This window comes from Ostrinia nubilalis, chromosome 6 (assembly GCF_963855985.1).
Source record: "Ostrinia nubilalis chromosome 6, ilOstNubi1.1, whole genome shotgun sequence".
Taxonomy (NCBI): domain Eukaryota; kingdom Metazoa; phylum Arthropoda; class Insecta; order Lepidoptera; family Crambidae; genus Ostrinia; species Ostrinia nubilalis.
Genome location: NC_087093.1, coordinates 5,612,619 through 5,639,025, shown reverse-complemented (window position 1 = coordinate 5,639,025; position 26,407 = coordinate 5,612,619). Strand labels below are relative to the sequence as shown.

Here is a 26,407-nt window from a genome sequence, read left to right as displayed (position 1 = left end):
AAATATTGTCCTCTAATCTGTGGATTCTCTGGTTATCGTATCATTCACTCACTCACTCATTAAAAAAGTATAGAAACCAGTTCTTCATACATTCATTCATTCGTTCAGCGATAAAAACATGCCTTGCGAGCAGTGTGATACAATTTATTTATTTTGTAAAAAACAATAAAATAAATTAAACAGTTAGTTTCACCACGTTTAACATACAATGGGTTCGGTATAATACGATTGTCCAAAATGGAAGAAGAACTTCGATGTTTTGTTTGTAAGGAATTCTACAAGGAACCAGTGCTGCTGCCCTGTGGTCATGCTTTATGTCGTATTTGTGCGGTGAGCCTCCAGTGCCATGTCCATGAGGCTGATAATTCGGCAGCGTCAACAGATTACCATGAGGCAGACAAGGCCTCTGTGTCCAGTGAAACTGACAGCGGTGTGGTATGTGGATCAAGGCCTAACAGTTACGCGGGAACCCCGGCCGCGCCTGTGTATCCGTCCGCTGCGTTTAGCTTGACTTGTCCCCTGTGCAGCAAGTTGGTTTATTTAGATGACAATGGGGCTGAGGGGCTCCCCCCGTTTCGCGTTATGCGGACGATCGTGGAGCGGTTTGGGGGTGTTACTGGTGCGCCACCAGCTGAAGAAGCGTGTCAGATGTGTGAAGGTGAAAAGAGAGCAGCTGTGGTACGATGCGAGCAGTGCTCTGTTCGCTACTGCGCCGGCTGCCGAGACGCTTGGCATCCCACGCGAGGGCCACTCGCTCAACACGAACTAAGAGCACTTGGAACCACCTGTAGTGACCATGGATCTTCCCCAGTATTGTATTGTAACACTTGCCTAGTCCCTATTTGTCAACGTTGCCTTGCTGAGAGACACTCAACTCATGAAACACAACAATTATCTAGTGCTGCTAGAGCCAATAAGGTATGCTATGATCCACAGCTTGTCTCAATAATTTAATTGATTCAAGATACACTCTAATTGTTACTGATTTCAGACTGAATTATCACAATCACTGCAGCAACTGTCAGAGCAAGCCAAAGCTATGACTGAATACATCCAGCTAGTCAAAAGTTCAGGAGAAAAAATTAATGTAAGTTACAAACCCTGAAACACAAACTTTGGTGGATCTCCATTCGTACATCTTCTATTTTGTAGACCAATATTATTTTTTACACTAAGGTGTATCCTTTTGTTTCCTGCACTCTATAGCTTTTAATTGTTTCAGGAATCATGTGAAGAATTAGAAAGGCAAATAGATAGTGCTTGTGCAGAAGTGACTCGTGCCATAGAGCTACGTCGCGATGAGCTGATTAGAGCTGCACGGAACACCCGTTCCCAAGCTGTGGCTAACATGCGCTCGTTGACTTCTCAGGCAGCACAGAAGCTCAGGGAAGCGACTGCCCTGTTACACTTCTCAATAGAGGCTCTCAAGGAAGCTGATCATGCAGCATTCTTACAGGTACTATACTATTCAATTGTTGATTAACATGGAGATTACTCCATAATGGTAATGCACTGTTATAATTAGGTAGTTAACACTATTGACTTGATTGAATTGACTAATCATGAATTAAAATTAGAGAAATGGTTTCTTTGAAACATTGTTAATTTTTATTAACATTTTGGTGTACTAATATTCTAAATATTTTGGCCAAAATTTGTTTGGTCCTGGGACTTTAAATGTATAGAGCAAAGAGTGTATTTATCAAATAAATAATAGAAGATAAAAACAAAGCACTTAAAACAGATTAGTCAACCACTAAATGGGCGTCAGCTATTGTATTACTGATAAGTAGGCCATTCTGATACTAAATCTGTCTGTAGGTATGATATTGAGTAAACATTGATATAGGTATTTTATCAAGTAGGTATGAATGAGGTAATACCACAGAATAATAATAAGTACTACGTACAGAAGTTTTACTTCGCGAAGGTATTTAAAAAAATGTATGCTCAATGTCATTAACAACATGGTGTAATTTAGCTTGTCTCAAGAGTCAAGCAAGTTTGTCAGAAGTTTTGTTGACAAACGTCAGTGATCGGTACTGCGCCGAAGCTATAGGGCTGACTTCGGTAAAATGATGTGACGTGAGGTGCCAATCTGCAGAAAATGGCGGAGGAAATACATGATTTAGGATGAATTATCATGAATAATATTAACTACTTATTTACCTCTCAGTGTCTTCAGGCAACTTAAAAAAGTACATTCTGTGTTTTTATTATTATTTAGGCAGTTAAATACTGCACAGTATTTAGTACACCATTTTCTTTATTTTTTTCCATCATACACAAGAATACGCGTGCGTGAGTCAATGTTCGCTCGTATGTGAGGCCTTGTCGAATAGTACTCTTGTAGGGGGCAATCGTGCGTGTTTTGTTTTCGATGTAAACTCGCGGAGATGAACAGGCCTGGTAATACCGATAAATCAAATGTAAATGTGGTTTGATAGTACTTTAGCCTCAATAGATAGTATTTAGTGTATTATTTTATCTACTAAATTAATGTCTATGCTATCAAATTCAAACACTTATTATACCGTACTGCTTCTAATTGGAAAATCACAGGAAATTCAATTATTTTTATTCTAATAGTAGGTATTGTTTACCTAGTAAGCTTCATGTATAAAGTAAAATCCTTTTAACTAATGTAAATATTTATACTCATTATTATAAACAGCCTTCCCTGCCACTTTAGCAATGTTAATGCACACTTACATATGCTTTTAACATTGTAATTGTTAACAGTTATATAAATTAAAAAAAAATTTTTTTTAGTTTAGACAGATATAGAACCTTTACTACGTACGCACGGTGCGACTATGAACTTTATGTCGAAGCCGGAAGAGCTACTAACACTGTGCATTGTATTGATTTAGGTAGGAAACATACTGTCGACGCGAGCGCAAGAGACTGCCTCAGGGCTCTGCTCGAGTCTCAGCCCGCCGCCGGATCCGCCAGCGCTGACGCTTGACATAGAGCCCGTACTGGGAACGTTGCAGACTATAATAAACTTTATGTAGAAGCCAGAAGAGCTACTAACACTGTCCATGTTATTCATTTAGGTAGGGAACATACTGTCGACGCGAGCGCAAGAGACCGCATCAGGGCTTTGTTCGAGTCTCAGCCCGCCGCCGGATCTACCGGCGCTGACGCTCGACATAGAGCCCGTACTGCACACGTTGCAAACTATAATGAACTTTATGTAGAAGCCAGAAGAGCTACTAACACTGTCCATGTTATTCATTTAGATAGGGAACATACTGTCGACGCGAGCGCAAGAGACCGCGTCAGGGCTTTGTTCGAGTCTCAGCCCGCCGCTGGATCCACCGGCGCTGACGCTCGACATAGAGCCCTTACTGCACACGTTGCAAACTATAATGAACTTTATGTCGAAGCCAGAAGAGCTAATAACACTGTCCATTGTATTAATTTAGGTAGGGAACATACTGTCGACGCGAGCGCAAGAGACCGCTTCGGGGCTCTGCTCGAGTCTCAGCGCGCCGCCGGATCCGCCAGCGCTGACGCTTGACATAGAGCCCGTACTGCGCACTGTGCGGACTATGAACTTCATCGAGTGCATACGTGAGTACATAACTAGTATTTACAGGGTTTGCTTAGTAATTAAACAAAGAAAAGTACTGTCATTCCTGTAATGAAGCCACTTTGTCTAAAAGGAAACAGTCACTTTATGCAATGTTGATGCAATGGTGTAATGGCATACCTACCTAGATTATGATTTGATGCACGCATCATACACCAGCTTACTTTGAGGCTAAGTAATCAAATATAGTTGTTGGAGGATGGCAATATATTAAACTTTTCAAGAAAGTGACTGTTCACAAATGCATTTGCAAAGATAACTTTGAAATAAAATGTATACAGCTTATTTTTGGTTCTTGTTTGTCAGTTTGCCAAGCCCACAACACAATACTGGTAACATCACAGTACATGGTTATGAAAACAATAGACAGCTTATCTAATGAATTGTTCGCGCTATAGCCACGAAATACAAACAAAGTCATGGTTAAAATACTCTACTGTATTGTGAACACTTCGCTTTTGCGATGTTAGTCGTAGATATCTGTGTATACCATAACCTCTGGCACTGCTTAGTTTGATGGGGGCTAAATAAATTGTGTCACTAATATAATAGTATTAAAAGTGTATTTATTTATTTGTATTTAATGTACCGATTTATGCAAAATAAACAAATATTTTATGCTTTCTGGGAATGCAGCAATAGAGCAACAAATGAAATCATCAGGTAATATAACTAGTCCTAAGTTCATTGGAAATGAATATTATATGAATCTTTTACGCAACTCGAACATGTGTTGTGATTTAATCGTAGTAACTAGTAAATGTTGAGTAATATCTAGAAATCCTTGATGGAGCCAATTACCTAGCAATTACTGTCGGGAAAGAACTGGCAATTAAATACTGCATTTCAGCTAACCTTGGATAAGTCCTACTTGTATCACCTACCTTTAATCTAATTTTAACTTAAGGAACATAATAGGAAATAAGTTTACATTTAGTTTTTTTTTTCAATCAAGATGATGGATTATTCTAAGCATACCGAGATGGCGGTGGAATGATCCCGTCCTAGGTATACCTCACCACGCGAATTTGGTCTTTATTGCCTTTTCTTACGTGTTATTTCCGCACAGCGCCGGGCGGCAATTTCTTACAAAACTTGCGCGCAAAAAGCAAATCTAGTATGAAAATCATCAAACTTCTAATGCTCGTAACTCAGTTCAGACTGAGTTTAGAGGTATACATGCCATAATAAGTTTGGTTTATTACACTATTTTGTAATCAAAAAATAAAGTTTCGTCGATGGCCGCGCGAAAAAAAAAAGACGCCACCTTCCATACAAAATCTGGCATTGCCATTTGGACCTTATTGCCTTTTCTTACGTGTTATTTCCGCACAGCGCCGGGCGCGCCCGAGATGGCGGTGGAGGCGTGCGCGGCGCGCGGCTGCTCGTGCACGCTGGCGTGGCGCGCGCCCGCCGCGCCGGCCGCCGTGCGTGGCTACGTGCTGGAGCTGGACGACGGGCTGGGCGGGCCCTTCCGGGTGAGTGGGGCTAGTGTATAAAGAGGGGGGGGGTGTATAGAGGGGGAGGGCTAGTGTATAGATGGCGGTGGAAGCGTGTGTGGCGCGCGCCCGCCGCGCCGGCCGCCGTGCGAGACTACGTGCTGGAACTGGACGACGGGCTGGGCGGGCCCTTCCTGGTGAGCGGGGCTAGTGTGTAGAAGGGGGGGGGGGCTAGGCTAGTGTATACAGAGATGGGGGCTAGTGTATAGATGGCGGTGGAAACGTGTGTGGCGCGCGCCCGCCGCGCCGGCCGCCGTGCGAGGCTACGTGCTCGAGCTGGACGACGGGCTGGGCGGGCCCTTCCGGGTGAGCGGGGCTAGTGTATAAAGGGGGGGGGGCTGGTGTATAGAGGGGGAGGGCTAGTGTATAGATGGCGGTGGAAGCGTGTGTGGCGCGCGCCCGCCGCACCGGCTGCCGTGCGCGGCTACTTGCTGGAGCTGGACGACGGGCTGGGCGGGCCCTTCCTGGTGAGCGGGGCTAGTGTTTAAAGGGGGGGGGGGCTGGTGTATAGAGGGGGAGGGCTAGTGTATAGATGGCGGTTGAAGCGTGTGTGGCGCGCGCCCGCCGCGCCGGCCGCCGTGCGAGGCTACGTGCTCGAGCTGGACGACGGGCTGGGCGGGCCCTTCCGGGTGAGCGGGGCTAGTGTATAAAGGGGGGGGGGGCTGGTGTATAGAGGGGGAGGGCTAGTGTATAGATGGCGGTGGAAGCGTGTGTGGCGCGCGCCCGCCGCACCGGCTGCCGTGCGCGGCTACTTGCTGGAGCTGGACGACGGGCTGGGCGGGCCCTTCCTGGTGAGCGGGGCTAGTGTTTAAAGGGGGGGGGGCTGGTGTATAGAGGGGGAGGGCTAGTGTATAGATGGCGGTTGAAGCGTGTGTGGCGCGCGCCCGCCGCGCCGGCCGCCGTGCGAGGCTACGTGCTCGAGCTGGACGACGGGCTGGGCGGGCCCTTCCGGGTGAGCGGGGCTAGTGTGTAGAAGGGGGGGGGGGGGCTAGGCTAGTGTATACAGAGATGGGGGCTAGTGTATAGATGGCGGTGGAAACGTGTGCCGGCCGCCGTGCGAGGCTACGTGCTGGAGCTGGACGACGGGCTGGGCGGGCCCTTCCGGGTGAGCGAAGCTAGTGTGTAGAAGGGGGGGGGGCTAGGCTAGTGTATACAGAGATGGGGGCTAGTGTATAGATGGCGGTGGAAACGTGTGTGGCGCGCGCCCGCCGCGCCGGCCGCCGTGCGAGGCTACGTGCTCGAGCTGGACGACGGGCTGGGCGGGCCCTTCCGGGTGAGCGGGGCTAGTGTATAAAGGGGGGCTATTGTATACAGAGGGGGGCTAGTGTATAGATGGCGGTGGAGGCGTGCGCGGCTACGTGCTGGAGCTGGACGACGGGCTGGGCGGGCCCTTCCGGGTGAGCGGGGCTAGTGTATAAAGGGGGGCTATTGTATACAGAGGGGGGCTAGTGTATAGATGGCGGTGGAGGCGTGCGCGGCTACGTGCTGGAGCTGGACGACGGGCTGGGCGGGCCCTTCCGGGTGAGCGGGGCTAGTGTATAAAGGGGGGGGGGCTGGTGTATAGAGGGGGAGGGCTAGTGTATAGATGGCGGTGGAAGCGTGTGTGGCGCGCGCCCGCCGCACCGGCTGCCGTGCGCGGCTACTTGCTGGAGCTGGACGACGGGCTGGGCGGGCCCTTCCTGGTGAGCGGGGCTAGTGTTTAAAGGGGGGGGGGCTGGTGTATAGAGGGGGAGGGCTAGTGTATAGATGGCGGTTGAAGCGTGTGTGGCGCGCGCCCGCCGCGCCGGCCGCCGTGCGAGGCTACGTGCTCGAGCTGGACGACGGGCTGGGCGGGCCCTTCCGGGTGAGCGGGGCTAGTGTGTAGAAGGGGGGGGGGGCTAGGCTAGTGTATACAGAGATGGGGGCTAGTGTATAGATGGCGGTGGAAACGTGTGCCGGCCGCCGTGCGAGGCTACGTGCTGGAGCTGGACGACGGGCTGGGCGGGCCCTTCCGGGTGAGCGAAGCTAGTGTGTAGAAGGGGGGGGGCTAGGCTAGTGTATACAGAGATGGGGGCTAGTGTATAGATGGCGGTGGAAACGTGTGTGGCGCGCGCCCGCCGCGCCGGCCGCCGTGCGAGGCTACGTGCTCGAGCTGGACGACGGGCTGGGCGGGCCCTTCCGGGTGAGCGGGGCTAGTGTATAAAGGGGGGCTATTGTATACAGAGGGGGGCTAGTGTATAGATGGCGGTGGAGGCGTGCGCGGCTACGTGCTGGAGCTGGACGACGGGCTGGGCGGGCCCTTCCGGGTGAGCGGGGCTAGTGTATAAAGGGGGGCTATTGTATACAGAGGGGGGCTAGTGTATAGATGGCGGTGGAGGCGTGCGCGGCTACGTGCTGGAGCTGGACGACGGGCTGGGCGGGCCCTTCCGGGTGAGCGGGGCTAGTGTGTAGAGGGGGGGAGCTAGCTAACATAATACAATAGCGATCTAGACGCTGGTCGGTATACATCAACTGTTTGGCAAAAAAATGCAAATACGCAACGCGAACTTTATACTCGAATCTTTGGCCGGTAATGAAGCTCTTAAGACACCAGCTGCCCTTAAACAATTCTCTAGCTTGCACATAGCAGCAGCGGAACCCAACAGAGTTCTAGCGGACACCACATACACTATCGCAAAAATCAACCGATCAAAATATATCAATCAGTGGCCACCCGCCAAAAAGTTCATCAATCTGCTTAAAATGTCTACGGAAACACTGATAAAAAAAGCTCTACATGCCAACCACCTGGTTCTCATAAAAGTTAAATTTCCAGGAGGTGTACTGCGGACGCGAGACGGTGTGCACGATAGATGGGCTACACTACGCGTCCCTCTATAGTGCGCGCGTGAAAGCATTCAACGGTGCCGGCGAGGGACCCTATAGCGAATTGATTGGCCTGCAGACTTCGCCTGGTATGTTAACTACAAAAATGAGCTCTTTTATTAAAGGAATAAAGTGTATAGTGAAAGGTAAAATTTTGTAAATGTACACGAGCACTATGTCCCTTATGATACTTAGTTTCAATTCAATATTTACGGGTGTAATCTAATTCTTGAATTCTCAAGTGTCAACTTGACTACAAACGGTATAGTAATAACTATAATAGTTAATGTAAACAGTGAACAGAAACCTTTACATCCGAGTCGCTAAAACTTCAACACCGCGCAACAAATAAGCACAGCGCCATCTATTGACAGTCTTGCGAACTAAAATAGTATAGAATCTACAGAGCGTATCTTATTGACTAGATCTTGATTTATAGCCTATTCTTACACGACTGAATACTTTTTCAGTCGCCTGGTTCACCTGGGACGCCCGATGCGGGGGTGCGGAGGGCGGGGGCGGGGTCACTCTCAGCGCAGACGGCCTCAGCGCCAAAGCGGCCGGCTGGGAGCCTCGCGTGGCCTTAGCGGACCAGCCGCTAGCCCGCGGCCTGCACTACTGGAGGTTGAGATTGGACCACTACGACGGAGACGCGGACCCGGCCTTTGGGATCGCGAGGGCTGACGTTGCTAAGGATAAAATGCTTGGTAAGTTGTTTTAATAAGGGGCGGGGTCACTTTAAGCCCATACGGCCTCAGCGCCAAAGCGGCCGGCTGGGAGCCTCGCGTGGCCTTAGCGGACCAGCCGCTAGCCCGCGGCCTGCACTACTGGAGGTTGAGATTGGACCACTACGACGGAGACGCGGACCCGGCCTTTGGGATCGCGAGGGCTGACGTTGCTAAGGATAAAATGCTTGGTAAGTTGTTTTAATAAGGGGCGGGGTCACTTTAAGCCCATACGGCCTCAGCGCCAAAGCGGCCGGCTGGGAGCCTCGCGTGGCCTTAGCGGACCAGCCGCTAGCCCGCGGCCTGCACTACTGGAGGTTGAGATTGGACCACTACGACGGAGACGCGGACCCGGCCTTTGGGATCGCGAGGGCTGACGTTGCTAAGGATAAAATGCTTGGTAAGTTGTTTTAATAAGGGGCGGGGTCACTTTAAGCCCATACGGCCTCAGCGCCAAAGCGGCCGGCTGGGAGCCTCGCGTGGCCTTAGCGGACCAGCCGCTAGCCCGCGGCCTGCACTACTGGAGGTTGAGATTGGACCACTACGACGGAGACGCGGACCCGGCCTTTGGGATCGCGAGGGCTGACGTTGCTAAGGATAAAATGCTTGGTAAGTTGTTTTAATAAGGGGCGGGGTCACTTTAAGCCCATACGGCCTCAGCGCCAAAGCGGCCGGCTGGGAGCCTCGCGTGGCCTTAGCGGACCAGCCGCTAGCCCGCGGCCTGCACTACTGGAGGTTGAGATTGGACCACTACGACGGAGACGCGGACCCGGCCTTTGGGATCGCGAGGGCTGACGTTGCTAAGGATAAAATGCTTGGTAAGTTGTTTTAATAAGGGGCGGGGTCACTTTAAGCCCATACGGCCTCAGCGCCAAAGCGGCCGGCTGGGAGCCTCGCGTGGCCTTAGCGGACCAGCCGCTAGCCCGCGGCCTGCACTACTGGAGGTTGAGATTGGACCACTACGACGGAGACGCGGACCCGGCCTTTGGGATCGCGAGGGCTGACGTTGCTAAGGATAAAATGCTTGGTAAGTTGTTTTAATAAGGGGCGGGGTCACTTTAAGCCCATACGGCCTCAGCGCCAAAGCGGCCGGCTGGGAGCCTCGCGTGGCCTTAGCGGACCAGCCGCTAGCCCGCGGCCTGCACTACTGGAGGTTGAGATTGGACCACTACGACGGAGACGCGGACCCGGCCTTTGGGATCGCGAGGGCTGACGTTGCTAAGGATAAAATGCTTGGTAAGTTGTTTTAATAAGGGGCGGGGTCACTTTAAGCCCATACGGCCTCAGCGCCAAAGCGGCCGGCTGGGAGCCTCGCGTGGCCTTAGCGGACCAGCCGCTAGCCCGCGGCCTGCACTACTGGAGGTTGAGATTGGACCACTACGACGGAGACGCGGACCCGGCCTTTGGGATCGCGAGGGCTGACGTTGCTAAGGATAAAATGCTTGGTAAGTTGTTTTAATAAGGGGCGGGGTCACTTTAAGCCCATACGGCCTCAGCGCCAAAGCGGCCGGCTGGGAGCCTCGCGTGGCCTTAGCGGACCAGCCGCTAGCCCGCGGCCTGCACTACTGGAGGTTGAGATTGGACCACTACGACGGAGACGCGGACCCGGCCTTTGGGATCGCGAGGGCTGACGTTGCTAAGGATAAAATGCTTGGTGAGTTGTTTTAATAGATGGGCAGGCGTCACTTTAAGCCCATACGGCCTCAGTGCCAAAGAGGCTGGTTGGGAGCCTCGCGTGGCCTTAGCAGACCAGCCGCTAGCCCGCGGCCTGCACTACTGGAGGTTGAGATTGGACCACTACGACGGAGACGCGGACTCGGCCTTTGGGATCGCGAGGGCTGACGTTGCTAAGGATAAAATGCTTGGTGAGTTGCTTTAAAAGGGGCGGGGTCACTTTAAGCGCATACGGCCTCAGCGCCAAAGCGGCCGGCTGGGAGCCTCGCGTGGCCTTAGCGGACCAGCCGCTAGCCCGCGGCCTGCACTACTGGAGGTTGAGATTGGACCACTACGACGGAGACGCGGACCCGGCCTTTGGGATTGCAAGAGCTGACGTTGCTAAGGATAAAATGCTGGGTAAGTTGTTTTAATAAGGGGCGGGGTCACTTTAAGCCCATACGGCCTCAGCGCCAAAGCGGCCGGCTGGGAGCCTCGCGTGGCCTTAGCGGACCAGCCGCTAGCCCGCGGCCTGCACTACTGGAGGCTGAGATTGGACCACTACGACGGAGACGCGGACCCGGCCTTTGGAATCGCGAGGGCTGATGTTGCTAAGGATAAAATGCTTGGTAAGTTGTTTAAATTGGTGGGGGAGTCACATTAAGCCCATACGGCCTCAGCGCTAAAGCGGCTAGTTGGAAACCTCGAGTGGCCTTAGCGAATCCCAAAGGCCGACATTTGGGATCGCGAGGGCTGACGTTGCTAAGGATAAAATGCTGGGTAAGTTGTTTTAATAAGGGGCGGGGTCACTTTAAGCCCATACGGCCTCAGCGCCAAAGCGGCCGGCTGGGAGCCTCGCGTGGCCTTAGCGGACCAGCCGCTAGCCCGCGGCCTGCACTACTGGAGGCTGAGATTGGACCACTACGACGGAGACGCGGACCCGGCCTTTGGGATCGCGAGGGCTGACGTTGCTAAGGATAAAATGCTGGGTAAGTTGTTTTAATAAGGGGCCGGGTCGCTTTTATACGGCCTCAGCGCTAAAGCGGCTAGTTGGAAACCTCGAGTGGCCTTAGCAGATCCCAAAGGCCAACCTTTGGGATCGCGAGGGTCGACGTTGCTATAAGGATAAAATGCTTGGTAAGTTGTTTTAATAAGGGGCGGGGTCACTTTAAGCCCAGACGGCCTCACCGCCAAAGCGGCCGGCTGGGAGCCTCGCGTGGCCTTAGCGGACCAGCCGCTAGCCCGCGGCCTGCACTACTGGAGGTTGAGATTGGACCACTACGACGGAGACGCGGACCCGGCCTTTGGGATTGCAAGAGCTGACGTTGCTAAAGATAAAATGCTGGGTAAGTTGTTTTAATAAGGGGCGGGGTCACTTTAAGCCCATACGGCCTCAGCGCCAAAGCGGCCGGCTGGGAGCCTCGCGTGGCCTTAGCGGACCAGCCGCTAGCCCGCGGCCTGCACTACTGGAGGTTGAGATTGGACCACTACGACGGAGACGCGGACCCGGCCTTTGGGATCGCGAGGGCTGACGTTGCTAAGGATAAAATGCTTGGTAAGTTGTTTTAATAAGGGGCGGGGTCACTTTAAGCCCATACGGCCTCAGCGCCAAAGCGGCCGGCTGGGAGCCTCGCGTGGCCTTAGCGGACCAGCCGCTAGCCCGCGGCCTGCACTACTGGAGGTTGAGATTGGACCACTACGACGGAGACGCGGACCCGGCCTTTGGGATCGCGAGGGCTGACGTTGCTAAGGATAAAATGCTTGGTGAGTTGATTGAAACTCGAACGCCTGGTCCAGATACCGGGCGGTTTCTGGGTTTCTGGGCGGTTCACATTGGCGAGGCACTGAGCGGTAACCGTGTGGTTACGGCTTGATGCAAATGTAAGAGAACTGCCCAGGGCAGTGTCTTTTTGATGCTGCAATAAAATAAATAATAATCTGAGAATTAATGACGTCATTGTCCTTCTACTAGTACAGTCAGCGTCAAATAGTTTGTGACACCTAAAGTGCTAAAATGTTGGCAACACAACCATATTCCAATTGTAACAAATACATACGCGTTGCAAACTTTTTGACGCTGACTGTACTTAAAATAGAAGTGTCACAAGTTAATAATTATTGTTCGTTTGTCCCGTTCAGGCAGCGACGCGCTCGGCTGGGCGATGTACATCGACGGCACGCGCTCGTGGTTCGTGCACGGCGGCGCGCACGGCGGGCGCGCGGCGGGCGGCATCGCGCGCGCCTCCACCGTCGGCGTGCTATTGGACCTCACGCGCGGCACGCTGCGCTTCACCGTCGACGACCGGCCCCAGGTACACCCGCGCGCTGTGACGTCACGCGGCGTCGCGCGCGCCTCCACCGTCGGCGTGCTGCTGGACCTCACGCGCGGCACGCTGCGCTTCACCGTCGACGACCGGCCCCAGGTACACCCGCGCGCTGTGACGTCACGCGGCGTCGCGCGCGCCTCCACCGTCGGCGTGCTGCTGGACCTCACGCGCGGCACGCTGCGCTTCACCGTCGACGACCGGCCCCAGGTACACCCGCGCGCTGTGACGTCACGCGGCGTCGCGCGCGCCTCCACCGTCGGCGTGCTGCTGGACCTCACGCGCGGCACGCTGCGCTTCACCGTCGACGACCGGCCCCAGGTACACCCGCGCGCTGTGACGTCACGCGGCGTCGCGCGCGCCTCCACCGTCGGCGTGCTGCTGGACCTCACGCGCGGCACGCTGCGCTTCACCGTCGACGACCGGCCCCAGGTACACCCGCGCGCTGTGACGTCACGCGGCGTCGCGCGCGCCTCCACCGTCGGCGTGCTGCTGGACCTCACGCGCGGCACGCTGCGCTTCACCGTCGACGACCGGCCCCAGGTACACCCGCGCGCTGTGACGTCACGCGGCGTCGCGCGCGCCTCCACCGTCGGCGTGCTGCTGGACCTCACGCGCGGCACGCTGCGCTTCACCGTCGACGACCGGCCCCAGGTACACCCGCGCGCTGTGACGTCACGCGGCGTCGCGCGCGCCTCCACCGTCGGCGTGCTGCTGGACCTCACGCGCGGCACGCTGCGCTTCACCGTCGACGACCGGCCCCAGGTACACCCGCGCGCTGTGACGTCACGCGGCGTCGCGCGCGCCTCCACCGTCGGCGTGCTGCTGGACCTCACGCGCGGCACGCTGCGCTTCACCGTCGACGACCGGCCCCAGGTACACCCGCGCGCTGTGACGTCACGCGGCGTCGCGCGCGCCTCCACCGTCGGCGTGCTGCTGGACCTCACGCGCGGCACGCTGCGCTTCACCGTCGACGACCGGCCCCAGGTACACTCGCGCGCTGTGACGTCACGCGGCGTCGCGCCCCCACCCGATAGCTGGGACGTCACACAATAGCAGTGCAGCCATCCGTAACTATTGACGTCATGCAGCAGGCAGCAGCGTCACTACAATCAGGCCAATAGTTTGCTTACTATTTAAATGTGACTTAATCTACATTTATAAAAGCGAAAGGTTGACTGACTCACTCACTCCACACGTAATCTCAGAAACTACAAGTGCGAGGAGTCTCAATTTTTGCATGGGGGTTCCTTTTAGAACGTAGGTGCCCACTAAAAACGGATTTTACGAAACTCCACCCCTAACGGGGTACAACGGGATCCACGCGTACGGGCGACCGCTAGTTTTATCATAAAATTATAATTATGTCCAGTCGCAGTCAATCACTGTTCCGTTTAACTACTAATTCAGCTTATTTTAATCAACTCAATTTTATCTCACAGGGTGACATCGCGTTCACGGGTCTCCGCGGCGCGTTCTACCCGGCTGTCTCTCTCAACCGGGGCGTGGCGGTAACGCTGCAGCCCGGCCTGACCCCGCCGCCCGCGCTATTAGCGCTCCCGCGGGCCGAGTGACCAACACAGTCCTGCCCGGGACCCGGCGAGACCAGGCACCGGGGCAGGTCCACCGAGAGAGTCAGCCGAGAGGATGGGGCTAAGTCGCTGAGAGACCGGGGCAGATCTGCTGATTGAGAAGTAAAAGTAATTTAAGATACACCTGTATAGATATCTAGACTAAGAGCTAGTGAACGCGAGACCTACGTCATTTTATAAAAGCTGAAAGTTTGCCAGCGTGAGTTGTTTCCACATCAGCCAGACAGTTTTGACAGTTCCAACTCCCTGCCAGACAGTTTTTTTTAGGATGCCAAAGCCACGATGACCCAAACTTCATGATTCACCAACATTCTATCCTATATTGGGAGCATACGCTGACAAACTTTCAGCTTTTATAAAATGACGTAGGTTAGGCGTTCACCAGCTCTTAGTCTAATCCCGATCCATCTGTTTCAACTCAAAAAACGCGCCTATACAGCTTCAAATATGTACGAGCACGATCGTACATCCTGACTGCCCCCCACCGTACTATCGGCCACAGTGTTAACTATACATTTCCGTTTTTGCTCTCGCTCTCACCAAATGGTGATTCTTTGCGATAGAACGAGACGACATGACCGGCAATATATAGTTAACGTTGTTGGCAATAGTGACATTTTCACTGTAAAGATATATTTAATGCTGACAGTACATGATTTATTGAGGCTTCTTACTGGTTTACCCGTGCACAGGTAACCTAAATATGCCACTGCCGCGGTTGATATCATTAGTGAAACTTTGTTTATTATGTTTTCATTCCATATTTTTCGATGCACGCGCATGTTATTGAAGACAATATCCTGTTTACCGTAATATGTATGAAATAAATAACTACATAGTTACGCGCTGCACGCAGGACTTTTACATTCTTGATACAGGAAATACTTTATTTTTATTATAATCAACAACACAGATGTTGCATTGTCAGTTGTGACTACACGTGTTTACGAAGACTCGCTACAGAGTTAATTTATTGAGAACCGATTTCTTAATGATTTTCTAAACCTTAGATGGAAATAACGAACATTGATCTTCCATATCCCAATAAAATTAATATTACTATTTATTGGTTTAGACTATAATAATACTATAGTCCAAAACTAGCAAAACTAGACTACATTACCTATGAAATAACCTTGTATGTAGCCGCCCAGTAGATGATAAGTCATATGGTACTAAAATCTTAATATATTTTATTGATAAAAAGTAGGATAGGCACGTAGTATGTAAGTAAACAAGCTTTTGCGTGAACTTAATTATATTTGGATTTTTTTTAAGTTTCATGATTTGAATCAATATGATTGTGTTCATTTAATTTTTATATAAATTTAATAACTTGGCATTATTGTAAAATTGTATTGTGATCTCTTTGCGGATGAGCCTACTTGTACTTAAACAAACTGTCTTTTAACATGACATTTTAATAATTTATATTCTTTTATGTATAAATTATAATCTTTAGCATTAACTTTTTTATAGATGTAATCACTGCCTTTATTTTTGACACTGTTTTGGTGCAGATAAATCTTTTATGGGTACCTGAGTTAACTTATTAAATTCCATTACCCACCAAATACATAAACATGATATAATATGGATTGTTTAAACTTCTACAAATGGTTGACACTGTAAACGCACAGGCGTGGCTGCTATTTAAACGTACATATCTAAATATTTTTGTATATTAATATTGTGATTTTATTACTTTAGATTAAGTGTATTAAAATGGGTTGCTATTTTAGATTTGCAATTCCAAAAAATATCTTACTGCCATAATTTGCTCGATATACGGAAGAGTGGTGTATAACGTCTTGTTACTTGTCCTGTTACTTATCATATGAAATATTCAAAAAGCTAAGCACCTATATCTTCAGTTGATATGTGCTACGAAGACAATAATGACTCCGTGACGACAATTATTCAAACGTTTGTTAAAATTAAAGTTACGCAACGAATGTTATGAGGAAACTGGCATTTCTCCTCATCAAACATTTTTATACAATAGTTTGATTACACTAATGTACTTACATTTATGACTGATTTGTTTAAATTAAAATTATTTCGATACGTAATATTCGTTTTAAATTTTTAAGAAACAAATTACTCCCTTCCATACCCACACTATCGTGTATAGTCAAAATGATTCTGATATCAAGTGGCAAAAATCTGAAAATAACCTTGAGAATGCCACCTGGCATTAACGCTCGTATTCACGAACCTTACTATGAGGTCTCACAGTGCGCGTGTACGCACAGGGTGACACAGGATGAACACGAACCAATCACAGAGCTTTATTCAAGGCTGTGCGTTCGATTTGCTGCTTCACTTAAGCAAGCATCGTTTGTGAATACGGGCTTTAGTCCGCCACTGTACAATTTTATGTGCAAAAGTATATTATAATAAATAACCGAGTATTGATAGTAGTGGCCTCCTGAATAACATAAATATATGGTTGTCCAACGTGGCAAAAATCGGAATTCGGAACATATAATCCAGTATCGATAGTAGCGCCCCCCTGGTAATATTATAGGTAGCTGGATAGTAGTTTGGCCAAAACTTTATAATACCGGATAGATGGAAACGATAAGTGATCTCACTCGATTATTTTTCAAATATACAAGATATCGAAAAACTACTTTTGATCCTGTATGCTTCATGAGCTCTTTCAAACAGTATCAATATAATAGACTAGCTTTCCGCCCGCGCACAGTGATTCGAGTAGAACAAGCTAGCTGGACAATATTATTTTTTTACTTTAATGGGTTTAATACACGCATTACTTACTTTTTTGTGCAATTTAAGATTAATTAGGCTTGTTATTATAATTATTATAGGTAGCTTTGAAAAAAAAAATTTTTTTGGTAATAAAATATTAATTTCCTAAAATCAAGAGAAACAGACTAAAAAGGAAAGAAGAAACTAACTTTACAGTATAATAATAATTGGTCTTATGATGTATTAGGTGTTAAAGTATGAAACTCCCGTTTTTTATGGAGAATTTAATGAAAATCAATTTTTCGATATAAACATTTTTGCGATTTATATGGAACAAAGAATCTCAGTTTTTTTTAATTTAGTGGGTAGACTGGGACAACATTAATGACTTGCCAAGTTGCTGTGGCCAGCAGACATTTGCGCTGCAGCTTCAGCAGCCAATATCAGTTCTCAAGTACTTCTTGAGGAAATGAGGTCTAAAAGTCTTCTTCTTTTCGTCTTTTTGCTGGACTCGTCGAACTCCTTGAGTGGTCGTCCAGGTGTAGAATCTTTCGACTTGGAAGACTGAACTTTATGAACAGAAACATGTAACACTATGGCTCCGGGAATCCACTCAGTTTGGTTTTTCATGAAGCGTTTCCTGTTTTGCCGTATTTCGTCCATTGAAATGAAATTGAAATGCGACTGATGCTATTCTTCAACTCTCTCAGCGAATTTTTGTGATCCCAATACATCACATTTTGAGAATATAAATTAAAAATCATGCTATTCTGGTCACTTTTTCAATGTTTTAATCATTAATCAAAAAACTTGATTTTTTATTAATCTGAAAAAATAAAATTGTTGTGCAAAAGTGTGCAAACTGAAACTGGTATATTTGAATACTAGAGGGTTACAGCTACAATATATATAAATTCCAGACTGGGGTCAAGTGGGGGCATACAACTTCTAGTCTTCCAAACATAAAATTTTGAGAAAAATATAAAGGTTAACATTTCGCGATACTTTTTAAAACTATGTGCATTATTATGCACCTTATTGTACAGAAAATAAAAAGTACTTACCCTTATCTTCAAAATCCATCACACAAATATTTGGTCACCATAGTAAAAAATAATGTCAGGTGTTGTCGAAAGTCGAGCAAAATTAGGAATTAAAAATTACACTATCCTCATATCCTCACTTACCATGTTAATTACTCACGACTAGGTAATTAACAAAGTAAAAAATTGTGGAATCCTTAATGTCTGGGATGTTGCTTATCGTTTTTTATAAACGATAATCAGAAATTCAACAATGACTTTTGTCCAGCTAGCTTGTTCTACACGAATCACAGTGCCGCGGCTTCGCACGCGTGGAATTTTGTCTGTCACAGAAAAACAATATCGCGCGCGTATTTGCTCACCGTTTGGACCTACCCTGGACCAGGCCTGAGCCCCGATTACGGTAACTTTTATAACGTCTACAATCCAGACGCGTTTCTGATTCTGCGATACGATTGGTCAAAACAGCTGACGTACGCTGTTGAACGACCAATCGTATCGCAGAATCGAGAAGCGTGTCTGGATTGTTGACGTTAAAAATTACCGTAATCGGGGCTCTGGCTCACTCCGCGCGGTACATCCGATAATTACCTACAGCGAAGCGCCCCGCGGCGGGTATTATATCGGTCGAGTGTCACGCGCGCGCCCGTCAGGACGCTGGCGTGCGTTGTAGTACGTACCTAATTCTATGATCGAAGTATTATTTAAAAATGGACATAAAGAGAAAGAAATATTGTGCGGCGTTCGGGTATTTAAATTCGAAAAGAAATCTACCGGATTTATCTTTTTTTTCGCTTCCCAGAGATGCTGAAAGGTATGTTATCCATGTAGGTAATCAATAATTCTTAGGATAGTATAGGAACCATAGATTAATAAAGCCAATAATTAATCTAAGATAGGAACCTAACCTACCATGACTATCTACTGCTCAGAATGCGTTCGTTCGTTTCAGCCAAATGACGTCCACACCTGGACAAAGGCCTCTCCCAAGGTTTTCCATAATGAATGCGTATGAGTCATGAATGCTACATACGTACCTCATTACATATAAGAAGATTAATTATTTTTTCACTAGACAGCAACCCTAACAGCGTAAGAAGAGTTCAGAGGCACGCGATAGAAAGAGACAAAACTTGTAGGTGAATAAAATTGTAGGTACGTAGTGCTGTGCGAGCTGAATTCCACTTTATCGCGTCGCAGCAAGACTCGCATTTATTTAAATCGTCTTGCGGAGTAATCCTTCTGTACCTGTACTATTACTTATTCTGTGCCTGGACTACGACAAACATTTTAAAACCAAATACAGCTCAATCGGCCCAGCCGTTCTCGAGTTTTAATTAGACTAACGAACATCAATTCATTTTTATTTATATAGATAGATTACAGAATTAACTGGACCTACTAACAAAACTAGATTTTCAAGTGTAGTAAGTATTAAATATTAATCTAATAAATAAAAATAAAATCTATTTATTGGTACCGTTGGATAGAGCTCGTGAAGCACTTTCAGAATCAGTAACAAGTTTTTCGATATCTTTTAGACTTCAGAAATAATCGAGCGAGATTACTTCTTGTTTCCACCTTGTATATGTTGCAGCCAAAACTAATAAATCAGTCAAGTGGTTTTGACCAAGGGCGTTAGTCAAAACCACTTTTAGCTGCAAAAAAAACAGTATTTGTTAGGCAAAACACAATTCAATTCATTACATAACTTTGTATGAAGTTTGGACTGATTGGTAAAATTTTAAATCGGGCGAAAACACTTTTGACTGGAGTTTTGAGTTTGATCGGTTATGAGTTTTGACTGTAACATAAACCACACTTTTTTGATTCATAGTTAAAATAACTAATTGTTAAATTTTGCTACTAATGGTTAAATGTTAACAAAATGTAAACTAATGGTTAAAAAATGTACTAAAAGTAATGCTAACCATTGTTCGAAAAACATTTTTTTCTGATATTTAACCACTTGTCATTTGACATCTGTCAAATATGACCATTGGTTATTTTAACTACGAATCAAAAAACCGGGCCTGAGTTGCACCATCTAACTTGACCGTTGCTACTATTAATGTATTCTGTGCCGTAAGTCCGTAACTATGACGATAACCGGTGTATTTTGTATGGATTTTTACAGATTTTTGACGTTTGTCAAAGTTAAAGTAAGATGGTGCAACCCACCCTTAAACTTTGCTTGTTTGGGCACAAAATATTTGTGGTTTGGGTCTGGATGACTTACTTATTTTTTGTTATTAGTTATGACGGGTTTCTCATCCAGCGGTAACAAACAAGCGGTATGCTAAGAATCTAGTCTGAATAATCATATTATTCATTATTTTGCTTAATAATTGGGTGTGTGTGTGAGGACTTAATATAAAAAAAAGGGGTTAAATGACCTTTGGAAAAATTGAAAAAGTTGATTGGCGTGAAGAGTTTTATTTTTTGGCCCATTTTATCAACAATATATTTTTCAAAGATTAAAACAAGATAAATAAATAAATAAAATATGACACTGCCAAAATGGTAAGACATCCAGTAATGAGTACTTATCTAATAATAATAATTTATACCTTTGTTTGTAAACTTCAAGAGCATGATTTTTATATTGAATTTGAACAACTTTATAAAATCTATCTGATATGCCTTTGTGCCTTACGTCTGTTAAGATGAGACTAGTACATACTCGTTTAATATTGTGGTGACGCAGTATTTCCATAACTTGCAAAATCATGTCCAGAATCCACGTTAAACTAGTAATAAATCGTGCTGTTTTTTTTTTCTATACCGTAATTACTAAGCACAATGAACACATTATTTATAAACGTGTTAAAGCACTCACACATTCTCATTTTCTATAGCAACACCAAAACATACCTCAACAAATTTCATCTCATCAGAACAGTTTTTAAGGCTTCTCTCTCTTATCTTACAAATTATAATGAATGAATATCACAGATCTGCCTAAAATAACAATATTCATTTCCTCCATGAAAATTGATACTCCAATCAGTCTATTTCAATGTTTATCATATTGCTTAGGTACTCTTCTGAAAGTAAGCAAAACTTTAAATGCTTAGTTGGTTCAAACATGTTTAGAGAACTAATTTCTGCAATAAAATTGAACCAAAATATGTATCCCTGAGCTGGACAACTACTATTACAAATAATAGGCAGTGTTCATTTTAGAAAACCAAGTTCGAGTCATTTAGTGCAAATTGAATGTAGTAAACGAATTTTTAACTTAGGTATTGTTATAAACTGACCACAACTCTTCACTTGAAATCCCAAATGTTTTAACCCCAGAGAGCGAAAATGGTTTTTTGAGTAATTGAAACATAAATGCTCTCTAAACTAAATACCCCTCAGACAAAGTAATGAACCGTATCTACAAGCCGTAATAGAACAGCGCATTCCCTTGCCTCGTTATCAGTCACAGCTACATAAAGGTGAAAAAAAGTTAAGGAATACAATCCAGTTTGATGATGAGGCAGGCAAACCACTTAAAAATTTGATATCTGAAGAGTTGCATGTTGCAAGGAAGAAAAATTAACTATAAAATATATCTTTTCTTTCATAGTTAATAAGTGTTGCCTGCCAAACCTTGTTTAAATTTTTTAATGCTGTGACTGTTACCGCTTTGTTTTCAACAATAAATCGAATTAAATACTGGAAATTGGTTATGTAAATGAGTATACATAGGAGACTGAAATTAATGATTTAAAAATTTTCATACATCAATTGATTTTCAAAGACACTGCATTATGAGCTGTTTATGAAGCTCAACAGTCCCTTGTATGGAAACTCGTTGTACATAACCATTACAAGAAGACGGCTTGACTTTAATAAGACACTGTTCCAAGCGGGCAAAAACAGTGCCTGTGACGCTGATTTTAGATACATTTGGTCGAATTAATTTGATTGAGCTAGTCTCTAACCTGCCCATATCACAGAATGAATATATTGTCATTTACTGTTGAAAAGAAAAATGGTGCTAGCTCAAATTTCGAACATATGGGCAGGTGATCAAATTATCTGTTGAAAGTCTACCACAATTTATGTTAAGATTATGACAAATCTAGATAGACTCTCACAGTTGGTACTCAGATAAATATTTTACGTTTTTAACAATGAAGGCATCTACGCACGTAATCCAATATGGACGAAGTACGCAAATAAACCTTTTTATTTCAAGTTATTTACAATTTATAAAATAACCGTTGAGGTTTAAAGTCTTATTTTCACTATTTACACTTGAATGTTTTTTTTTCAAATTCATTACACTAGATAAGTTTTTTGTTTTTGTGTTTTCAATGTAAATTCCTTTCACCAGTCAGCAAGTCCAGATTGAAGAGTGGCGCGAGACGGCGCGCGCGGCGGCCGCTACGGCGGCGACGGCGTCGGCGGCGGCGGCACGGCGTTACTTGTCGGCCGCGTCGTCGTCGTCCGGCCGCGCCACGTACAGCGCGGGGTCGATGACCTTGGGGATGGGCTTGATCTCGGTGCCGAGCTCCTGCTCGATGCGGTGCAGGGCGAAGCGGTCCTCGTAGGTGATGAGGTTGATGGCGATGCCGAGGTGGCCGAAGCGGCCGGAGCGGCCGATGCGGTGCAGGTAGGTCTCGGCCATGCGCGGGAAGTCGAAGTTGATGACGACGTTGACGGCCTGCACGTCGATGCCGCGCGTGAACAGGTCGGAGCAGACGAGGTTGCGGCAGAGGCCGGCGCGGAAGTCGTGGAACACGCGGTTGCGGTGCGCCTGCGCCATGCGCGCGTGGATGTAGTAGCAGCAGTAGCCCAGCTCCGTGATCTTCTTGGCCAGCAGCTCCACGCGCTGGGTCGAATTACAGAATATTATCGACTGGTTTATTTGTAACTGAAACAAAAGAAATGCGCATGTTATTGTTTTGCCGTGATCGTTAGCACAGGTGACGCGATGGGGTGGTCTTGAGTTTGGTGCAGCAGCATTTTTTATTTACTTACTGATTAATTGGCTACTCCAGACTGTAATAATATGGAATTTACAAAACTAGTAATTACAATAAATAAAAATTACCTTTGAAAATAGTGTATTTAAGCAATGAACTTTCTGTCTCTCCTGAACAAATGCGTAGTACTGTGTGACTCCCTTCAGGGTCAATTCTTCCATGAGATTTATCTCGTAGGGTTCCCTCAGGTGCTTCTCCATAAACTGTTTTACACTCAATGGGAAAGTTGCAGAAAATAGCAAGATCTGGCGTTCTTTGGGTAATCTGAAATAAAAAGTAAAGACAGTTAGAACTCCAATAGTTAAAATTCAAGGGATAAAAGACTATTTTAAAATTATAAGAATTATGAAATTATTATTCTAATAATATTCTAATATTTGATAAACAAGTCGATCACATTAAAGGTCATAATGAGGTTACAATTATTTAGGACATAAGATAATAATCCTGACCACAAATGTGCTCTGAATGAGACGAAATGAAAAAAAGTAAGAAAATTTTACATACCGTGAAATAACCATGTCCAACATGCCTTTGAAATCTTGGGATAAGAGCTTATCTGCCTCATCTAGTACCAGCATCCTGCACTGGTCCATCTTGGCCACTTGTTTATCCATGAGATCAATCATACGACCTGGCGTAGCAATTATAACTTGAACTGTAACAAAAAAATCATACAGTGAAAAATGTGCCAATTCTCTAAATGTGTATCAAACACAGTCAATTTGGTAATACTGAACTACAATTTGTAAGGGGTGCTATTATTAAAAACCTTGGTTGGTGTTTTTAAAAGTCCCCCATGATACTTCATGTCATGTCAAACTGGTTGGTAATAATAAGTTCTTAGTCCAAATATTATAATATGCAGCTGGCCTTGAATAAAACTAAATACAAAAAGACTATTGTTGATTATTGTATTCTATTTTTAACTCTCAGTATCAACATTTAACTACTACAACTGGCTTCTTTAGTAAAGCAAAAAATATTGAGTATCAGATATCAATAAGAGGGTAGGTAACATTACATAACAATAACAAGTTGGAAGTTAAAAGGCATATCATGGATGATAATGCATTGTGTTGCACCATAATAATTATTAAGATAATACATTATTATAGGCAGAGACAAAAACAAATTACTTCAATGCATAAATTAACTTACCCCAAATTTTCTATATCTATCTACAGTGTCTAAACATACAATCAATATTGTAAGATGTATCTTGTTACTGTTAAATTACAGTAAAATGTGGACAATCATCAACAATATGCAAAGCTTATTTGGTACATAGACAGCAAGCTAAACACTATGGGAATCATTATACAGTAAGAATGATTTTGAGACTATAATTTATAGTTTATAGTGTAGTTATAGTGTAGATGTACTGTGGACTATTTTGTAAAAACTTGTATTGTGAGAAATAATTCAAATAATATTCGTTCAATCAATAAATTGGAGAACAAAACCAGTTTATAAACTTACAATACTAGTAATAGTGATTATAGAATAGTAGGAATGTTAAAAAAGTTGTGCAAGTTACACAAAATTCCTTAGTTGTGGCTTTACAATAGCCGTTAGTTTCCAACAAAAATTTCTATGATAAATTCACATAGCATGTGGTATGAATATTTTACAAAACACCATTGAAATATAAATTCAAATGATAATAAATAAAAGGTTTCTTACCATTCTGATAGATACGCATAATATCATCCCGGAGATTGGTGCCTCCTGTAGTTACCATTACGCGTATATCTGTATGCTTGGCCAGCTCAATGCAAATTTGTGATGTTTGGAGCGCTAGCTCCCTAGTTGGTACCACAATTAAAGCTTGAATAGCATCTTTTTTGGGATCAACCTGTGTAACAAACAAAGAATATTAATAGAATAGCAAGGTACATAAAAAAATAATTTGTAGATGTTTAAAAAAATATCAGATTTGGTTTTATCACTTATAAAAAGTGAAGGGGAATCCAAAATATCTCATCATTTATAAGTGTGATGCTATGGTTAGTTACTTGCACCATCAAATAATCAAATAAAAGTAGGTAGGTAACAAAAAAAATTACCTGTTCTAAAACTGGAATACAATATGCGCCAGTTTTGCCAGTACCATTCTTAGCTCTTGCAAGTACATCTTTACCACTAAGTGCAATGGGGATAGAAGCCTCTTGAATAGGGGATGGTTTTTCCCAACCCTTTTCAAAAATACCCATCAACAGCTCACGTTTCAGGCAGAACTCTTCAAACTCATTACCTCTAGTATCTGTTACATCCTAAAATGCACACTGGTCATTAAAACTTCACACTTTCTAATTAGGAATTAACAATAATTTTATGAGGGTACTTTTGAAAACTTACACTAGTCTTTATTCTTCTGTCCTTTGGGGGTATTTTTAATTTTGATTTCCAACCGATGTCGTCGATTGTTTTATCGACGTCTCTGCGTAACACAAAGATAAGTCAGTAATGATTCCGTTACAACAAAAAAAAACAAAGATCACAATTTACATACCCCTTGTTCTGATTGCTCATGCTATTTCCAACGTGATTACTTGAACTAATCCTATTTTCGGTCATCATTTTGCCAAAGAATCCCACTAGGGATGACTAAAATTAGAAACTTATATTCACAAATCTTTGTCCAAGTCCAACACTAAACAAATTTTACGAGAAGTCACTTTTAGAGACATAGGCTACTAGAAAAGTTTATCACGTTCACCAACTTATTCCGGGAATATCTGTAACAAAAATAATTGAAGTAATGAACATCAACGGTACTTTATAGCAGAGATAAACGAGACGCGTCAACAACCAATCCAATACATAGCTAAACATAGTAAAGGCAACAAATAACAATAAATAAGTTCAGTCAACTATTAGATTACGCGGTTACATTAAAGGTTTCAGATCATTATATTTACGTTTGTGTTAAAGAAAAACAAGGGATTAAGTAGATTCCAGTGGATAAAATTTATAGATCTGGACTTCCAAAATTTTAATATGGCTGCCTCGGAAAATATTGATACGCTATCTACGATAGGAAGTGTTCTGATAACACGATTTTCTTAAAAGATAGATATTAACTACTGTGATACTTTAATTAACAAAATTGAGAAACAAATAGTCTAAACTTTATTACCTTGATAAAACTTTACAAAAGACGACACTCGATACTCGACGACGACATCACAAAGTAACCAGAGACAATAATATTTGTTTTTTTGGTGATAGTCAAACAAAACCAGAGATAAGATAAGGATAGAAAGCTAACACTGTGGAGTGTCGTGTCTTTAATCTTTTTCAACAACATAAATTATTTTTGAATAACTTCTTGGTTTGTCGAAAATCTTTTATTTCACTTTTATTAAGCCTCTGTGTTTTATATTTTTAATAGTATTAATCATTATTTCCCAAAAATCTGCTTATCAT

General features: G+C 45.1%; 2 protein-coding genes across 3 annotated transcripts; one reads left to right on the top strand and one right to left on the bottom strand.

Moving 5' to 3' along the window:
• Positions 1-112: 112 nt before the first annotated feature.
• On the top strand, positions 113-16,307 carry LOC135072793 (uncharacterized). Its single transcript, XM_063966830.1, has 29 exons — positions 113-918; positions 992-1,087; positions 1,223-1,456; positions 3,432-3,579; positions 4,934-5,076; positions 5,643-5,726; positions 5,966-6,049; positions 6,423-6,494; positions 6,547-6,618; positions 6,857-6,940; positions 7,142-7,258; positions 7,892-8,030; positions 8,412-8,648; positions 8,708-8,857; positions 8,917-9,066; positions 9,126-9,275; positions 9,335-9,484; positions 9,544-9,693; positions 9,753-9,902; positions 9,962-10,111; positions 10,171-10,320; positions 10,382-10,531; positions 10,590-10,739; positions 10,799-10,948; positions 11,159-11,308; positions 11,498-11,665; positions 11,880-12,083; positions 12,459-13,630; positions 14,086-16,307. Exons 1-29 carry the CDS (start codon positions 238-240, stop codon positions 14,215-14,217), a joined length of 5,667 nt encoding a protein of 1,888 aa, XP_063822900.1. The 5' UTR covers positions 113-237; the 3' UTR covers positions 14,218-16,307.
• A 4,106-nt stretch (positions 16,308-20,413) lies between these two features.
• LOC135072438 (ATP-dependent RNA helicase me31b) lies at positions 20,414-26,202 on the bottom strand. 2 transcript variants are annotated; one of them, XM_063966335.1, is made up of 8 exons: positions 26,118-26,202; positions 25,491-25,716; positions 25,337-25,418; positions 25,045-25,251; positions 24,662-24,833; positions 23,483-23,633; positions 23,044-23,239; positions 20,414-22,863 (listed from the first exon to the last, which is right to left on the bottom strand). In XM_063966335.1, the coding sequence occupies exons 2-8, from the start codon at positions 25,556-25,558 to the stop codon at positions 22,411-22,413; spliced, it is 1,329 nt and encodes a 442-aa protein (XP_063822405.1). In that variant the 5' UTR covers positions 25,559-25,716; positions 26,118-26,202; the 3' UTR covers positions 20,414-22,410. The 2 variants fall into 2 exon arrangements, with proteins under 2 accessions (XP_063822405.1, XP_063822406.1); XM_063966336.1 differs by lacking the exon at positions 26,118-26,202 and adding an exon at positions 25,900-25,924.
• Between the last annotated feature and the right edge of the window lie 205 nt (positions 26,203-26,407).